Genomic DNA, 19,987 nt, shown 5'->3' on the forward strand with positions numbered 1-19,987 from the left:
GGAGTCTGACTATGTCTGTCACATGTTTTCGGGGTCGCTGAATCCAAATTCGGGGTCCATTTAACCCCATCACGTCAGGATTTTTCATAACCTCAAACAATAGGCCGAAAAACGCAATAAATCCTCTATCCATTGACCACTCAATCCCATTAACCCCTTAACCCTTTAATCCCTTAAATACTTAAACCCCAAAATCCCAGAACCCGGTAAGAAAGAGACTTTCATTCCGGGTTCTAAGTTTCTAACCCTCTGATTTTGTTTCCTTCCAACATTAGGATACTGACGTTCAAAGTTCCCATAATCTTAAATATTAAATCAATCTTACGAACATTTTCTTATTAAAGTAAAAATGTAACAAAATGAGGCGGTTTCGCCGACTTACAGTGGCAGTTTGTTTTTATTACTCATTTACCATCCCATCATATCATACCAGGTGTGAACTCAACTGGCCGTAGCGGCAATACGGCATTTTAACTGAAGGTTAATCTCCCTTGCCCTTCGTAAGCGTTCGGAACAGAATTGGATTCTGCTTAAATTTAAACTGTTAATTTTGTTGGCGTTTTGTTTATTTTGGATTCATTTAATCATCTAGCTTCGATTGGCTGCTAAAATGGCTATATAAGAGCAAAGTGTAAAAACCCTATTTTGTAACTTTTTAATATTAATTTAATTTTACTACAGCTTTTAATAACATTTCAACAAATAAAAGAGCAGACAAAGAATAATAAATTAATTTATTACAATATCAACAATAAAAATTATTTCGACACAAATATATTAACAAAATCGAAAATCTATACACATTTGGTAATAATACCTACAGAAGAATAGTATAATATCCATCAATATTATACAAGAAAAAAATAATACAAATCCCAAAGTCTACATTGACTATCAATATTTTAATTATTTATAGAAATCAATAATTATCATATTCACGTATTATAGACTATTGCTGCCTTATAAACTGAAAATAATAAATAAATGAGAACTTGTTCAACACGGACATTTAAAAAAATGTTAAAATAAATAGAAAAATTTCATTAAAAAGTATGCTATGCATTAAAAAGGTTTATACAATAAAAACGAAGTGCTAGGAATATAAATCCGTGTTATATAAATAAAGATAAAATGCTATGCCACTGGATTTTACGAGAAAATTTCGGAAAAATCTAAGATCATATTCGATGCAAAGTAGAGCAAACGCGTAAGATGAACCATTTCAAATTAATGAATGTAAAATCTGAAATACCGCATCATACGCATTGTGTTCTGGTAGTAGCTGTAGTCGTCCATGTGCATCGAGTGTACGAAATGGTCGGTTATACGTCAAATACTAACCTGGCGAGCTTGGTCGTAAATCAAAGACCGCCTCCATAACATGCATAAAGAAATTATTAAATTTCTAAACCACTTAAAACCGTACTGCACTGGATCCCTTGACAGGTAATGATTTATTACTTTGCATCGAATATGATCCTACTATATACTGAAAAACAAATTATGGAACAATTGAATTAAACTAATAGATTAAAAGAAGAGGTTGCGCAATCCAATCTATTCATCAACCGAGGCTGTGTATACAGTGTGTTAGAATCTGGCTGTCATATTTTCAATAGACGACAGTATACATCAAAATAAGCAAAAAATAAAAGAAGGCTGTTTGAATTACTGAGTTATCCTCCTAACACTCAGTATAAGAAAATATCCGTGTTGAACACGAAATTCCTAAAATGAATACAACGGCTCCACTCGGATATACAAAAAATAACCTTAATTAAAATACATTTAAGACTTAGTTAGATTGAGCTGAAAGTCACAAGGAGAAATAGTTCGAAATGCCCTTATTTTTATTCCTATGTAAACATCTTTCAATATCATTCTCTCACAGGTACATAGAACTTTCAAGTGCTAACATCCAAGGTCTCCTGTTTCTCGATAATTATACTTAATATTAATACAGAAACCTCGTATAAATAGCGCTGATTTAATTGATTAACGGATATATTCCGCGTGTACGGTTTACTTTCCATTCTGCAGCATAAAATTATATAATTTAGTATTTATTCTGTTACAGTTACGAACGTAAGTGGTCGGGAGAAGAAACAACCACTTTCTCGAACAGTTTCGAGAACAGCGATTGGAGGAACGACAAAGCAAATGTTTACAAGTTAAAATAAAAACCACACAACGCCAACTAGACCCCTTGCAACTATATAAATAAAAGGTTAAAAAGTCTATTTTTCACGGGCGATATCAGTCTTTGTCCTTGGTTTTCGGGGTGGTCGACGTACTGTCCTTTTTATAAGCTGAGAAAAAGGTGAGAGCCTTCATGAGTTGGTAGCTCTTCGAAATTGGGATGTTGGAGTCGTATAACTTTTTCGAGTTCTTACAGTCCACGTAGAACCACCAGTTGCACTTCAGAATCGTCTGGTCGAACAATGTGGATTCCGGACACAGGAAGCTTTTCATGATAAGGCCGTCGTCGGTCAGAGCGCAAACATGGAAAACCTGAAAACATAGTAGTATAGCGATAGATGATAGAAAATAATAGTTTATGTAACAAAATTTCATTTTACGCGCTACTCTCTAATTTCGTTTTGCACGCTAGTGCCCAACACTAGAACGTACAATTCCATGTTACGCACTAATGCCTATCACAACAGCGTTAAGCTTCATTTTCCACGGTAATGCGTAACAGCGGACCGTAAATCTTCAATTTACACACTTATGCACAATACTAAAGTTTGAATTTAATTTTTTGCGTCAATGTCTAACATTAGATGCCTAGCACTAGAGTCTAAAACTTCGTTTTACGTATTAATACCTAATACTAGAGCGTATAATTTCATTTTACGCGCTAATGCCTAACACTAGAGTCTAAAATTTCGTTTTACATGCTAATAGAGCGTTAAATTTTATTTTACGCACTAATGCTTAACATTAGACCACCAAATTTCGTTTCACGCCTTGATGCCTAGCACTAGAGTCTAAAATTATGTTTTACGTATTAATGCCTAATACTAGAGCGTATAATTTCATTTTACGCACTAATGCCTAGCACTAGAGTCTAAAATTTCGTTTTACATGCTAATAGAGCGTTAAATTTTATTTTACGCACTAATGCTTAACATTAGACCACCAAATTTCGTTTTACGCATTATCCCTAGCACTAGAGTCTAAAATTTCGTTTTACGCATTAATGCCTAATACTAGAGCGTTTTGTAAGTTAACGCTAACACTAGAGCCTTAAATTTAATTTTACACAATAATGCCCAAATTAAATATCATTTTATGTCCTACTGCATAATTTATTTTTTCGGGTTAATGCCTAACACTAGCTTAAAATTTGCCTAAACAGAGCGTTAGTACCTGACACTAAAGCGTTATATTTCATTCTGTATGTTAATGCCTAATACTAGAGCGTAATTTTTTTGACACCAAAATGCGAGTTAACGCTAATACTAAAGCGTTAAATTTCATTTTACACGGTACTAGAGCGCAAAAATTCAAATTATACGCTAATGCCCAACACTAAAGTGATAAATTTGATTTTGCGAAGTAATGCTTAACACTAGAACTTAAAATTTCGTTTTATACGCTAGTGCCTAACACTAGAGCGTTAACTTTCATATTACCCACCTAATAAGAGAGAGCCAAATTCCGTTTTGCGAGTTAGTGCCTCACATTAGAGGGTAAAATTTCATTTTACGCACCAATGTTGAACACTAAAGCTTTAAATGCCTAAGGCTAGGTGTAAAATTTCATTTTATGTGCTAATGCCTAACACTAGCGCATACAATTGCAATTTACATACTTATGCCTAATACTAAATTTCATTTTGTACGTCAACGCCTTACATGAGATCCTAAAATTTCGGGTTGCGTGCACTAGAGCGTATAATTTCATTTTATGCACTAATGCTTAAGAGAGATTTTCATTTCGTTTTAAGAGTTAATGCCTAACACTCGAACGTTAAATTTAATTTTACACACTAGTGCTTAAGACTAGAACGTTAAATTCCGTTTTGTACGTTAATGCCTAATACTTGGGCGTAAAATTTCATTTTACGCACTAATGCCTAACACTAAGCCTAGACACTAGTGCGTAAAATTTCATTTTTCCCACTAATAGCCAACAAGAGAGGGTTAAATTCCGTTTTGCGAATTAACGCCTAACACTAGAAATAATCTCTGATATAAGATTTTTAAAATAAATAGTATATCTATTAAATATCCTGCAACTAACACGAAATAAAGATATGAAATTTCGCATATATTTTTTCTAGTTCACTTCTGCATTAATTTCTATATTTCTAAGGCTTAAAAGTCTACCCAACCTTATGGATTACCGAGTTGGTTTCAGTAAATAAGTTCTGTCTTATAAATCACCAACAACTAAGTTGAATCACCTAGTATATTTACAATTTTGAATGTACAAACATTAGGAAGTGAGACACATGGCGTAAAATGTGTTGTATTGCTTAAACATATGTATAAGGAAGCTTATATAATAAATAATTAGCAATAGAATATGCAAAATGTCCAAAATAATGAGAAAATATGATGTTTCCGATCTCTTCGCTAATAAACTTTCGAAACCGCGAAGAAATGTTGCATGGCTTCGTAATTAAACAACGCAGCGGAGCGAATTTTAAATTTTAATGAAATCGCAATTAAAAGCGAAAATTAACAAAATCTAGCTGGGAGTTATTTCGCTTGCGCAATTTTCAGAAATGTAGGTCAATATTAATCGACGGCTGATTTGTTACACATTTCAATAAAATATAAACAACATAAAGATTTCTTTAGTTACCTTTGAGAAAAAAATGCGGTATTACCATCTATTACCAACTATTTAATAAATAGTTAACAAACGTATAATTAGATGAGGTGATTATTTAAATATATATTTGTTATACAATACTTCGTTTACATATTCCCAATAACGAATATTGATGCAGAGATTACAGAAAGGTCTTTCATTAATGTAAAAAACGGAACTATGATACAAAAATTCCCAAGCGCGAGAAGATATCTGGGTTATTAAATGAAAAGGTCAGAATTAAAGATCTGAAATAATACTATAGGCGTTTCGAGTTTCGATTCGTATAGACATTCGTTTGCAATAATTATATTGACACTTAAAGTGTGCCATTGTATGAATAACAACTGTTTTTAACGGGCGTGAAAAATTGTTTCTTAAAAAAATATTTGTCCCCATTACAAGTGCTTTGGGCAAATAGAAAATACGCGCATTAGGTAATGGGAAACAATGTATCAATTTTGTAATGTATGATTAGTTACGACATTGTTTTTAAAGATGAGATCCGTATTTTCTGTATCGTTTATCTCTTTAATCTTTGTTAAACTATCTGACCTTTCAGTTATTTTACACTTACAATGTTCCAAAAAGTTTCTTTGAACACGAGTTTTGGTGTCAATTTTATAAAAAAAAGGTTACAGGCAATTTTTTTGTAGCAAACAATCATCAAACTACCTACGCCACTGTAATGCATAAAAAATTGGTAACATTACAGCTATTAAGACTATTGTATATAATTAAAATGTCAAGAAGATACCATAATTTTGTTGTCATACCCAACATCTAAATATATATTTTATTAAATGTAAATGTAACCATCGTAAATAGGCAGGTAGGTACTTAACACTATTAAATACTACTTTTAAAAAATTATGCAACTTATAATTTGATATTAATTCAAGTACTGCACTTGAACTTGAGCAGATTCTAATGCCACTATTTATAAGAGTTATTTTTGTGGTTTATATTATTAGAAAAATAACAATTCAGTTACTTTTTTTTACTACTGTGCATAAAATATTAATTTTACGCATGCTGGACGATATGCAGAATCCAATTTTTCGCACTAGTGTGTAAAGTAAATATTTTATACACTAGTGTACTGACAAGTATACTGTTATTTGATGTCAGCTTGTAGCCATTTTTTAGAAAAATATGTGTGCAGCTAACGACTTTTTCTACCCTTTTCTAAAATATTACGGTACACGGACTCCAGTTTTCGCACGAGTGTGTAAATAGTTTATACACTAGTGTACTGACAGATATGTTGTTTGATGTTAGCTTGTCACGGCCTTTTAAATCGTCAAACTGATTAATAAACGGTAGTATTTTCATAAAATTATTAAGTACTAATGAGTAAAATGATACACTTTGTGCACTAATGCACTTATTTATAATCTAATTTATAACATATACTTTTTATGTTCGCAGAATTTAAAATTTAAATTTATTTCCAATAGTGCTTATCGTTTTAAAGTAATATCTCTGTTTTATTTATTATTAAGTACTAATGCGTAAAATGGAATACTTTGAGCGCTAGTGCACTTATTTATAATTGAATTTATAACATTTACTTTCTTATGGTGGAAAAATATGTGTGCCACTAACAACTGTAATTGCCTTACTATTCTATTAAGTACTAATGTGTAAAATCAAATATTTTGTGCACTAATGCACTTATTTATAATTTAATTTATAACATATATTTTTTTATGGTGCAACTAACGACTTTCTGCCACTGTGCGTAAAATATTAAGTTTAAGCACGCTGTACGGTACGGACAGTTTTTGCACGAGTGTGTAAATAGTTTATACACTAGTGTACTGACAGCTATGTTGTTTGATGTTAGCTTGTCACGGCCTTTTAAATCGTCAAACTGATAAATAAACAGCAATATTTTCATAAAATTATTAAGTACTAATACGTAAAATGAAATACTTTGTACACTAGTGCATTTATTTATAATTTAATTTATAACATATATACTTTCTTATGGTGGAAAAATATGTGTGCTGCTAAAAACTGTAATTGCCTTACTGTTCTATTTAGTATTAAGTACTAATGCGTAAAATGAAATACTTTGTGCACTAGTGCACTTATTTAATTTAATTTATAACATATATTTTTCTGTGGTGGAAAAACATGTGTGCAGCTAACGACTTTTTCTGCCACTGTGCATAAAATAGTAATTATACACACGCTGTATGGTACACGGACTCCAGTTTTCGCACGAGTGTGTAAATAGTTTATACACTAGTATACTGACAGCTATGTTATTTGATGTTAGCTTGTCACGGCCTTGTAAATCGTCAAACCTGATAAATAAACAGCAATATCTTTATAAAATGATTCACTTTGTGCACTAGTGCACTTTTTTATAATTTAATTTATAACATATACTTTCTTATGGTGGGAAAATATATGTGAAGCTAACTTTGTCTGCTACTGTGCGTAAAATATTAATTTTACGCATGCTGTACAGACGCGGAATCCAGTGTTTCGCACTAGTGTGTAAAATAAATAATTTATACACTAGTGTACGGACAAGTATGTTGTTTAAATGTCAGCTTGTACCCACGGCCCTTTAAACCGTCAAATTGACTATTACACAGCAATATATTTATAAAATCGAATTTAAAATTTAAATTTAATTCCAATAGCGCTTATTCTTACTGTTTCTGCAATAGTACACTTATTTAATTTTCAACTTACATTAAATAAATCTGTGTACAACTAGTGTCTAAAGTATCTCTTCGGAGTAGACAAAAGTGATGATATCACCCTGTACATAAAAACACGAAAAACATATACCGAAAATTGTGGGATTTTTCTATAACATCGTAATTTCCTCAATCATTTAAATATTTCGTAAGGCTATTAGTTCTCACTTTTATAAACGGTGCTTGTTAAATTTCTCAAATTTTAGTTGAGTCTGTGTCGAAATTATAGACTATTTAGTGGAGTAAATCTAACGTAACAGCAATTAAATTATATATTATAGTGTCGAAACTAGGATCGCCAAATACATATTCAAATATATGCCGTCATGTTTTAGATTTATATAGCTATTTTATTTTTATTACTGTATTAAAAAGGATTAGGAATTGCTATTTATGAATTTGGGGGTCTATATAATAATGCCTCCACGCCACTGAACTTGTATTGGTAGTAAGTTGAAATAAGTGTCGGAAAAATTTTGACATCACATATCAAACGAAAATGTACGTTACTAATAACTTCAGAGAAAAATGACAGTTACAAAATTAATAGACAAAGTAATACCATGTTAAATTACATCGACATCTGACGTGAAATGTAATTGCAAATAACTGTTTTCACTTATAAAGTTTAGGAGTTAAATTATGTTTAAATTATTAAGTCACGTAAGAAGTGTTGCCACAGTGATAAACGATTTACAAGCCGCAAAAGGCTCGGCTTTTTTCAGGGCAAGTGCCTTGTAGAAATCATTTACAGTTAACATCGAAGAACTCCTGAATTATAAATATAAACATTAAATATTTATACAGTCAATAATCACTTCCAAAATAACAAAGAATTTTGTCTAAAGTTATTGGTTTGTCAATTAGATCTAATTTATTTATACTTAACTGCCAATAGTAATCAATGACTCATTCAACATGAAGAGTGGCCCATTGCGACGAGAAAAGGCGTGCGGGAAATACGATCCCATGGGCGTGTCATTACAGAAGATTTCAAAAATTGTTAAATATAGAACAACAAATATCGATTTTGGTAAAAACCAGATTATCCTTACAAATTTACGCACACCAAAGACTAATACCTAAATTACAGCATTAAATTTCATATTACGCATTAATGCCTAACACTAGAACGTTAAATTTCGTTTTACGCACTAATGTCTAACACTAGAGCGTTAAATTTCGTTAACTGTCTAACATTAAAACTACTGCCTAACATTAGAGTGTTCAGTTTCGTTGTGCGCGTTAGTGCCTAACACTAGAACGTAATATTTCATTTTATTCCCCTAACCTAACACCAGTGCGTTAAATTTCATTTTTTGAGTTAATGCCTGACACGGTAGCGTAAAATTTGCCCAAACTGGAGGGTAAATTTTATTTGCCTAACACCTGAGTGTTACACTTAGTTTTCCGCTTTAATGCCTAACACTAGAGCGTTAAATTTCGTTTTGCGCATAAATGCCTAACACCAGAGCGTAAAATTTCATTTTATGTTACGCACTGAACACAATAGTGCTCATTAGTATCTAACACTAGTGTGTAAAACTTAATTTTACTCACTACTGCCTATCACCAGTGCCTTAAATTTCATTTTGCGCGTTAATGCCTAACACTGTAGCGTAAAATTTGCCTAAACTGCAGGGTAAATTTCATGTTGCGCACTAGTGCCTAATACTAGAACGTTACACTTAGTTTTCCGCTTTAATGCCTAACACTATAGCATTAAATTTGATTTTAAGCACTAATGCCTAGCACTAGAGCATTAAACTTCGCTTTTTACGCACTAAATACTAGCACGTTATATTTCATTTAGCGCATTAAAACCTTATATTGGAACGTAAAATTTTATTTTACGCGATAATGCTTAAGACTAGAGCGTATAACTTAATTTTAATCAATAATGCCTAACACCAGGTTAAATTACGTTTTGTCCGTTAATGTCTGACGCTAGACCGTTAAATTTCATTTTACGAACTAGTGCCTAACACAAGAGCGTTAAATTTCGTTTTGTGAGTTAATGCCTAACACTAGAGCGTAAACGTTCATATCTAGTGTATATCTAAGAATTAATAAAAAATTCGCTTACCATGCATCCGAGGTCTTCATCGGCATACAATCCAGGAAAATGTTTTTGATCCCCGCAATAAAAGGACGTTTCTGGCAGTTCCACCCTTGAAGCAAAATTGTCGTCAAAGTTCTTATCATAGCCCACAGGATAATACTCCTTAGGCGCGTTCATAACTTTACCAACGCTATTGGCATACTTCGAAGTAGATCTATACGTGGTAGTAGTGGTTGTAGTCGTCTTCATCTTCGCCAACATCTGCTGCCTCTGCAGCATCGCCAGTTCCAACATCTCTTCCGTGACGTTGTTGGCAGCTAGAATAGCTTGAATGGAGTTAGAAGAGTGTTGTGGTATGGATGCTGGAAGGTCGTTATTAGGAGTGGGTAGAGTTCTAACGGCGAAGTTAGTACTACTTATTTTATCTTGGCCTTGTACTTGAGTCTTTGGTACTCCTACTACAGCCATCACCTTAGCATCGGAAGGGCTAACTGGAAGGTTACCTACGGAAAAACGAGAGATAGAGGCAGGCATAGCAGAAAAGGCGGGAATAGCAATACCCATTACAGTAGGTTGACTAGAACTAGATTTAGAGATAGTAGGTCGTTCGTCTGCGGGTGGTATGGGTTTGAATGGAGGTATTACAGGGGGGGTTGAAGATGGCGACTTCTTCTTCGACGATTGCACTGATCCAGATGCCAAAGGTGTCACTACTTGCACCGGGACTGCTTCCACCGATGCTACTGGCGATGGTGAGCGCACTGTTAACGAATTAGCCTGGAAAAATGAAAAAATTACTTCATATAGCACACACTTTGACGGAAAGAGAAGAAACAAAGAAATAATATGATGACTATTGGTGGATGATGTTTATTGGGTACTGTTTGTTTCAACAGTACATTTACTACAAGGAATAAAATTAATTGTTTCTTAACTGTCTAAATTATAGTAATATTGGGTAAATGTATTAGTGATTCTACCGGGCAAAATGAAAGGAACAAAACATTTTCATGATTTTCGAAAACACGTTTTTCAAACATTTTTTGATTTTCCTTTACGCCTGTTACAATAACTATTCTTTTTCCAAATCAATCGATCAGTCGACTATTACATATAAAATGACTGCACGTTTATATAGTATTAAATATAATGTAGTAAATATTGCATGCACGTTACGTTTTCCAAGGGCGACTATAATTTACTGCAACGACTGTAGAAAACAATGCAATAAGGAATGTTTGCACATAGTATTTTTATATTTAACTAGTTTATATACTAATTAGCAAGACATCTGCAGTAATTAATTATTTAAATCTTGCTTAGTTGCTGCCGAGGTATCGATAAGGATAAATATACAATGTTAGTTTTTTTATAATTTAAATAAATATCGGACAGAAAGAATAGTAACAATTTGGCTCATTATAAACAAAAAATAAAACACGTTTTGGATAAGCTAGCAAAGTGTGTTTATAGTATTTCAAACTATTTTTCAAACATCCTGTAAAAAATTTAAATTTCATATTTTCATTAGCCATAAAAATAAAATGTATTGTTTTTCAATATAGATTTTTAGACAAAAAAATTTTTCCGCAGGGAGGAACATTTAGCTGTACTTTCAAAGCAATTATTAAGGCAACATATCCTTTATTTATGAAATAATGGATTGTAGCTACATTAAACCTACTAACACAAAATATTATCTGTCATTGTTGTTTACACAACTTAATTAAGCATCCATATTTTATTGCATAAAACGAAGTGGTACTCACAAATTATCTGTTTTGCAATTTGGTTTCAACGCGTTTATGTGCTGTTTGTGTTTGTCAATTATTAGATAGACAAAATGTGTTTTCAATTAATTTATGAGGTTCCTAACGAGAATGGAACTTTTTTCCAATTTATAGTTAGTTTCGCGTTACATAATGTTACTTTTAGTAACATGCATGTCATTCAAGTGTAAAGTAAACATTTTTTCTTGAAAAATATGTGCTAAGTATTGATTAATATTAATAAAATACTAATTTCTCTAGGACATGTCCTTCAATGTTGGTTTTTTAGTCACTTTTTACACGTTTACCTGTTCTACAAAAACTGTACAGTGTAATATTTTATAACAATGTTTACAATATTACTAATCACTAATCAGCTTAAAAACGTTTATACTCAGGATGTTAAAAAGACTGTTATAGTTTTCCAATACAAAAAAACAGCAAAAGAATTTGAAAGGGCACAGAAAATTTAAGAAACATACAAGTGAAGGCTTCTCTGTCTAAAATTATTGAATATAAAGGCATTTTTTAAAATTTTTCTTTTAAACAACTTTTACAGGTGCTCCAGATATTTAGCTGACTTGTATACATCATTTAATTTAATAAAATAAGTAAAAATTGATGGTGGTGGACTTGAAGTAGGTTCCATTAATAACGAAGATGATTGTTTATTACCATCATCGTTTACTGTCATTTTAAAAGAAAAAGTTCCTGAAATTGATAATAAAACATCTGCATACGTTCCAGAAATATTACGCTGCTGTCATAATAAAAAATAGTGGTTAAAATATTTTTTGCTAGCTTTTTATTTATTATTTCATTCTCATAACAAGTTTCAGCCATAATCTTCAAATTGTTAATGCCTTTCCGATTTTTACATCCGCCATATTGGATTCGTCATCTTTTATTCAGGAATTTTCGAATTCGGACTTCATATTCGTAATCAGCGACTCCAAAAACCCGCGGTAACAAAATTCAGGCAAAAAATACTGAATAGAAAAATGTGTGACTTAAAAGTTATATCATATAATTTTTTTATGTTATAAAATACAAGGCTATGGTTTTTCACATTGTTTTGCACTGCATAGCAAAACTTTCTTATTGCTATTTTCTTCAGTGTGTAAAAATTAGTGGAAAATATCGCCCTTGCGCAAATACTCGTACCATGAAACATTGCTCAAGTAAGTTGATACATCTGCTGCCGACTTAACTAAGTTAAGATAGTCTCATTTTGGTCCAAAACCTTATTTCCAAAATTTGACTAAACTGAAATTATACAATTGTCTATTTTCTGTCATTTTTTCCACTTTTTAAACTGTACATATCTATTTTTCATCCTCATTTTTAACGCAATTTTATGCATTTCCGACAAAATAACTAGTAAATCGGATTCGGAACGCCCTGTATAGTCATGTAAACCTTTCATTCCGAACAAGAAACGATTTATACGCAATTACCCTGCCCAAAACAAATGAAACCACCCAAAGCAATTAACGTCGAACAATTCAACATGTCTTGGTAAAAGACGGATGGTGATGACCTTGAAAGTATATGATCACTAGATTTCACGCCACACATTGACTTCTCCCACCCATGCTTGATTGACCGCCCTTCTAATAGCTCAGCATGACTGTCATTTCTTTTATACTAATACCTACATACCGATCACATTTTTATTGTAGTTGTAGAATTGCAGAAAATTCTGGTTGGTGGGTGGCACCTATTTATACAGAGAAATACAATCACACCCAGTATAAAAAACACTAACTGGCGTGCAGGAAATGTAAAATTTTCTACGTCTAGGTATCCGCCAGTCATTAAAATATGTTTAAATGCAGTTGCAAGCAATTTTTTAAAAAAGATGTTTCATTTATTATATTTTTTTTAATGTATCTTTGTGCTCGCGTATTCTAATTTTTGCAGAGTCCGTAAAGTACTGGATGTCTGAAAATCTGTTCTAATGTTAAATTTGTTACCTATTCTCCATAATTTTTCCGTCAATACAGGAATATATTATGAATGTTATTTCCCTTTGTTGTCTTACATATTTTTTTTCCTTTCAAAATTCTCAAAAATTTGGAAAACTGTTGATAAAAGTAATTTTTCAGATATAAAACCCCAAAACATACTTTTTTCTTACTGTGCGTAGAATGCGCGCGTAAAAGTTACTTTCTCACACTAGCGCGTAAAATAAGTACACTAGTGTAAATTCTTAATTAATTTATGTCGCGTTGACAGTATTGGCAGATGTACCAGTATCGTATATGCAGGAGATTTATATGACAGCAAAATAAATAAAGTAAGACTTACCTTTTTAGCTTTTTGTTGCGCTTGAATTAACTGCGCTTGGAAACCTGACGCTGGTGCTGATCTTCTTCGGTTTTGTTCCGTATTCGACAGTGACTCTTTAAATCCTAACTCATCTCCAACACTAAACCCTAAAAAAGTGAATTTTCAATGATATCTTCTCTCAATGATATGTCATAGGTTGAAACGTGTTTTGGTAAGAATTTTTAAATTTGAAATCACCATTTTTACCAGATCCGAGGTATATTGATTATTTAATTTCAACAATTAATGCCTTCAGATCCTTCAATGTTATCACCTCTTTATTTTTTAGATATTTCTAAATTTTAAAATGTCTCCTATTTCATTATTTTTATTTTTTGTTACAATTTTCAGTAACATGTTTCTTGAATATTTAAGTTTTAAGTAATACTTTCAATGTTGTTTGATATGACTTTCCATTGTGATATATAGCTCACAATTAATATTAACCATAGTAATATTTTCTTTTAATAAATAGGCAACTCTACTACAATCTCTTTGTGTCCGGGTAAAATTAATTAGTAGAGTGAAATAATAAAAAAATGAAAGGCATACTTTTATTCACAAAAAAATGTTATCTTAAGTTTTGTCTAACAAGTAATTTTTTTTTAAAGTACCAGCAAAGTGGGCGAAATATAATATATAATAAAAAAATCAATTGCTCTTTCGAATAACAGAATAACCTGTTAATTTGTCGCAAAATTTCAGTACTAGTACGTAAAATTTTTTACACTAGTGCGGCAGCCATCAAACTGACAATTATTCAGTAACAATTTATTGAAATTGTATTGTTAAACAAAGTGTATATGACTTCAATCTAAACGACTTGAAAATAAATCTAATTCAAATAGTACTTATTTAACTTGAAACTAAACCATTGGTAGTGCAGAGAAATAATCAACAATCATCTTACAGTCTTTATTTCATTTTAGGCACTAATGCGTAAAATGAAACACTTTAAGCACTAATGCGTAGAATGAAACACCTTGAGCACTAGAACGCAAAATGAAACGCTTGAAGAGCTAGTGCGTAAACTGAAACACTTTAAGTACTAATGCGTAGAATGAAACACCTTCATCACTGGTGCACAAATTGAAACATTCAGGAACTAGTGCGTAAAATGAAACATTTTAAGTACTAATGCGAAGAATGAAACACCTTAAGCACTAGAACGCAAAATGAAACGCTTCAAGAGCCAGTGCGTAAAAGAAACACTTTAAGTACTAATGCGTAGAATGAAACACCTTCATCACTGGTGCCCATGAAACGCTTCAAGAGCTAGTGCGTAAAATTAAACACTTTAAACATTAATGCGCAGAGTGAAACACCCTAAGCACAAGTGCGCAAAATGAAACGCTTCAATAGCTAGTGCGTAGAAAAAACACTTAATTAATGCGTAGAATAAAACACCTTCATCGCTTGTGCGTAAAATGAAACACTTTAAGCACTAACACGTAAAATAACGCGTAACTCGTGTTACTTTACAAACATTATGCCCAGTCGATTTCGACAATCAATGGAAGTCATGTAACAGGTGTCGTATAAGCTAATTTATTCTAAAGCTAACGCCAAAATCAAATTTTTTAGCAGTGTAAAAATCTTAACAATAAAGGAGTGTATTTCTTTGAAGTGTAGGTCACAGTGTAAATATCGCAACCTCCTTTACATTTAACATTCAAACAATTACTAAGCCCCCTTTCACTTGCAAGAAAAAATGTGTGTGCTTAAAAAGGAATAGTTAAATTAACGAAGATATTTCTTTTAGAAGAGCTAACTTATTTCAACATTAGGCATGTTTGATTTTCCAATGTCATCCACTTTTACAAATTTCATAACGAATTATTAGCAGCATCGTCTGTTGGGCAATGTATATGTCGTGGTGATTTTTTTGTAATTCCCAAACATTCAGTTGCTACACATATTAAATAACGGACTTTGCGCCCGTGAAAACGCTCGAGGGAATCGAGAAAAACGCCCCACTACAAGCGCCAAATGGAATGATCGCTGCGGTCATTGTGAAGGTGATTCTGCGAGTTGAGAGAACGTAATATCAGACGTTTTAAAAATCCTTCGGCTGTTCACAATCACTTACGTGTGTGATTATGGAAATATCACAATATTCCAAAGCCAGAAAAGAACAAAACAGAAACGGAAACATACTTCCAAAAATGTCCAGTTAAATTCGACCTCTACTTTAGAAGCTAATAATATCCGCAGGTTTTGGAACCTGAACAACAACGCTAAGGAAATTTACTAATCTTTCGATTTGAAATTGATTTGAAATGATAGGTTCCAAGGCAATTTACTCACTCAAACTACGGTCTAAATTTGATGAATGACTGATGAGTAATCAAACTTAGCACGCGCTAAGAAGTAGTTTATCTATGTCGTTGATTAAGCGGGTTAGTTTCTTTAAGTATATATTAGGCAACGCTTGGAAATAAATAGTATTCACCGTCTCGTTTTTGGTGCAAATTGGTAAATTACTGTCTCCTCGAGTGTGACGGTGTCGATTAACTGAATCTTAAAATTTAAAATGCAAATGACAGTAAGGAATACACAGTGTGTCAAAAAATATTCTATTCCCGTTAAAGAATAAATTTAAAAAGTCATTTTTGTGCAACTGATATCCAATGTAATTTTGTTTCACGCGTGAGAAAATGTGTTTTCACCTAAAAGTATATGTTATAAATTAAATTATAAACAATTTATTTTGCACACTAAAGCCAGTGTTTTGTTTTACGCATTTGTGCTTAAAATTAAATAAGACAGTAAGGTAATAAGTACGATTTGAATCGTAGCTAGTTATATAATGTCCATATTAAAGTCATACACATATTCTTCAATAAGTATCACTAGTGCGAAAAAAATAGACTACGTTCTGTACAACATGCGTACAATTTGTGTATTACTGAAAATAAAAAACACTAACATCCTGTAGTGCTCCATAAAGTTTCACATCGATCGAGCAGCTTATAATCGGCTTATTTTACATAACAAAAGAGATATTAAAAGCAATGTGACAAATGTTACTTCTGTTAGACGTCTAATATCTGAATTACATGACTTAACAAATCGTTTATGAAATATCAGGAATGTTAATAGATCTTTCGATATAGCAACGGAAACCGGTTTTGAAAAAGCTTATACTAGAAGCAATTGATCAGCGGGAAGAGATTGCAAGTGTTTATATCCTTCTTCCGGATCATACTGCAATTATTTTCAAATTAAGATGCAATCTTGAACCCGATTTAACTGGACAATACATAAAAATGCATTAGAATTATTTATGCAACAAATGTGTAAGTGACTTTAATCACAGTTTCATGAAACAATACAATGTACTCTACGAGCTTGTGCGTAAAGTACTTCATTTTACGCTTGTGCCTATAAAATATTTACATTACGCATCAAAAAATAAATACGCAGTTCCAAAAATAGTCAACAGTAAATATAATTAAAATAGTCCCAGTTCAATCATAACAATTATAGCTCGTCTCAAAAAAGTATCATCTGACATATTGTCTGTCTCGTTGTTTAAACAGCAATTTAATACTTACTTAATGATTTTCTTCAAATAATGTATTCGTTATATCTATCTCGTATAAATATGCCGTAACGTTTGTATGTTGCAACACAACTTTTACCTCAACATAGACATACAAGTTTGCGTGAGCACTTTTTTTTCAAGTGAATGGAAAATCGAGATTCATTACTCCAGTAATAGGTATAGGAAATATTAGCCACGACAACGAGGAAGGCAGTATACAAAAAGTATACCCATTGTTCTTATTATTTCAACCATTAATTTCAATTATTTACCCTTGTTAATTTATTGACAAAAGTGTCGACAATAAAGTAGTTTGTATTATGGTTTTCTGAGCAATATAGTTCCCTACATAATTAAAAACTTTTAGTGTGGTTCTATTATCTCTTGAATTGAAAGTTTTTAGACATTTAAATTCTCAGGATACAACACACTTATTAGCACAAAATCGTTGAGTCATATGTGTTAAAACCGAGTTACAAAATAGTGGTTACTGACATCTCAAATTTATTTGCGCTATTGCAAGGACATTTTATAAAATTAATAGTCAAAATTTTCGTAATTCACTTGTAAATGATTTGCATATCTAGTAAAATAACAAAAATAGAAAGCCAATGACATCTGTCTAACAAATTTGAGCAAAGAAATTGCATTAATGACATTTTCTCTAGTACATAAAAAATTGATGTTGAAATGTATGCACCAAGTGTTTGTGTACTTAAATCTAAGGTTAGAATTCTAAAATAATACAGACTAAAGAGGGAAGAACATTATTGTAAGACATTTTTAAAAGGAGGATTGAAAAAAGACATGATTAGTTTAAGTTAGTGAATTGATGATACTAAAATTAAAAGAGTGATATATATACATTTCTTTCATAAGGTAGTTTTTGATTGTTTGAACAGCATCCTTGATAATCACCAACATGTAAGAGAAGCTACTACAGAAAGATTTTACATGTTTCCTCAAAATGCATAAACAGAGATCTATTTCTCAAGCTACATTTAAGTAATGGTTTTGTCAACAGGAATAAAAGATATATTTTTAAAAGACTTTACTTTACATAATGATTCCAATTTGATTAAAAAGTTGAGCTATATTCATCCTAAAAACCGTTGCAATTCATTTTTTAAACAAAAAATAAAACATTTTAGCATCGAACTAAACTTACAGAAAGTGGTAATATTATACTCCAGTTAATAAACTATTAATGTTTCTACCCTTTTTAGTTATTAGGTCATGGTCATTTAAACTAAAATGAAGGTGTTAAATGGGTAACGAACAAACTAGCTACTTTACAACTACATGCGAAGGATGAGGTGAGATGAGGTCCTAGTAAAGGACACTTAAGCAAAGATAGATAGGATTTACCCAGGCCTATGTGAGCTTTCACACCACCAAGATTTCTAACTCGAAACAGCCCAGATTTCTTAAAAGCACAGTTGAGGATAAATCCGAAATCTGATTCCAACACGCAGGTCGGTTGGCCTGACCGCCACGTTCCGCCTGCAAGTAAAACTTATTTTAATGGGGAACGTACCATGCTGGATTACATACGCGTCAGTTAGTCCCGGAGGAGTGCTACTGCGTCCTGAAACTGTACTCAAACTTGTATGGGAAATATCAGGCTGGTTTCAAGGATGTCGATGATATCAACGGTAGAAGTGTTTTGAACTTTGTTACAAACAAAACAAAATCTGGTTAAAAGAAATATTAGTAACAAGGATATAATGTACAGGGTGATTACCTTACAAATAAATTGCATACGGCATATGACAAAAATATATTAAATAATTGATCAATTTATTGTAACATATAAAATTGTACCACAGTATAGCGAATTGTAACAATTCCTTGTCAGTGTCTTGTACAGTTTATCGAGTGACAAATTGCTAAATATTTCTCTTAATTTGATTGATTTTTATCCTAAAAGTTGATAGCTTTACGTTTTGCCAATGAACTGATCAATTTATTGTAACAGGGGATACTACAAATATAGTAAATTGAGACAATTTGACGATTCTTGTACAATTTATTGGGGAAAGTTGATAACTCTTAAACAGGTTTAAAAAGTTATTATATTTTATTTCGATTGATTTCTAATCTAAAATTTCGCAGCTTTACATTCAATCAATATACGATCAATTTATTCTAACATGTAAAATGGTCCCACAGATATAGCGAATTGTAACAATTTCCTGACAGTTTCTTGAACAATTTATTGAATACAAAATTGATAAATGTAAAATAGGTTTAAGTTTTACTATATTTTAATTTGATTGGTATTTATTCTAAAAACTGGTACCTTTACATATTGCCAACAAATTGATCAATTTTATGTAACGCCAATTGTAGCAATTCCTACAAAATAAATTTCTTGTAAAATTTATAGGGTGAAAAATTGATAAATGTAAAACGGGTTTCAGTGCTACTATATTTTATTTTGATTGATTTTTATTCTAAAAGTTGGTAATTTTACATATCGCCAATAAATTGATCAATATCTTGTAATATGTAAAATGGTATCAAAAATACAGCGAATTGTAGCAGTTTTTTGTACAGTTTATTGGGTCGATACAATAATTGATAAATGTAAAACAGGTCTAAGTATTACTAGATTTTATTCTGATCATTTTATTGTAACACATAAAATGGTACCACATATATGGCGAACTGTGACAATATCTTTTATACAACCAATTGGGATTGGTGAAAAATCTATAAATCTGAAAGTTTA

The 19,987-nt window shown here is 31.8% G+C and overlaps 1 protein-coding gene across 1 annotated transcript in view; it reads right to left on the reverse strand.

Annotated features, from left to right (window-relative positions):
- Positions 1-1,414: 1,414 nt before the first annotated feature.
- Positions 1,415-19,987, reverse strand: part of LOC108906243 — a 29,266-nt gene continuing 10,693 nt past the window's right edge. The window contains exons 2-6 of the mRNA XM_018709457.1: positions 18,622-18,756; positions 13,686-13,813; positions 10,167-10,383; positions 9,631-10,109; positions 1,415-2,511 (exon numbers count right to left, since the gene is read on the reverse strand). Of these exons, the coding sequence (XP_018564973.1) occupies positions 2,257-2,511; positions 9,631-10,109; positions 10,167-10,383; positions 13,686-13,813; positions 18,622-18,756 (1,214 nt within the window). The 3' untranslated portion in view covers positions 1,415-2,256. The remainder of the gene's footprint in view (positions 2,512-9,630; positions 10,110-10,166; positions 10,384-13,685; positions 13,814-18,621; positions 18,757-19,987) is intronic.

This window comes from Anoplophora glabripennis, unplaced genomic scaffold (genome assembly GCF_000390285.2).
Source record: "Anoplophora glabripennis isolate ALB-LARVAE unplaced genomic scaffold, Agla_2.0 scaffold32, whole genome shotgun sequence".
In the NCBI taxonomy this organism is placed as follows: domain Eukaryota; kingdom Metazoa; phylum Arthropoda; class Insecta; order Coleoptera; family Cerambycidae; genus Anoplophora; species Anoplophora glabripennis.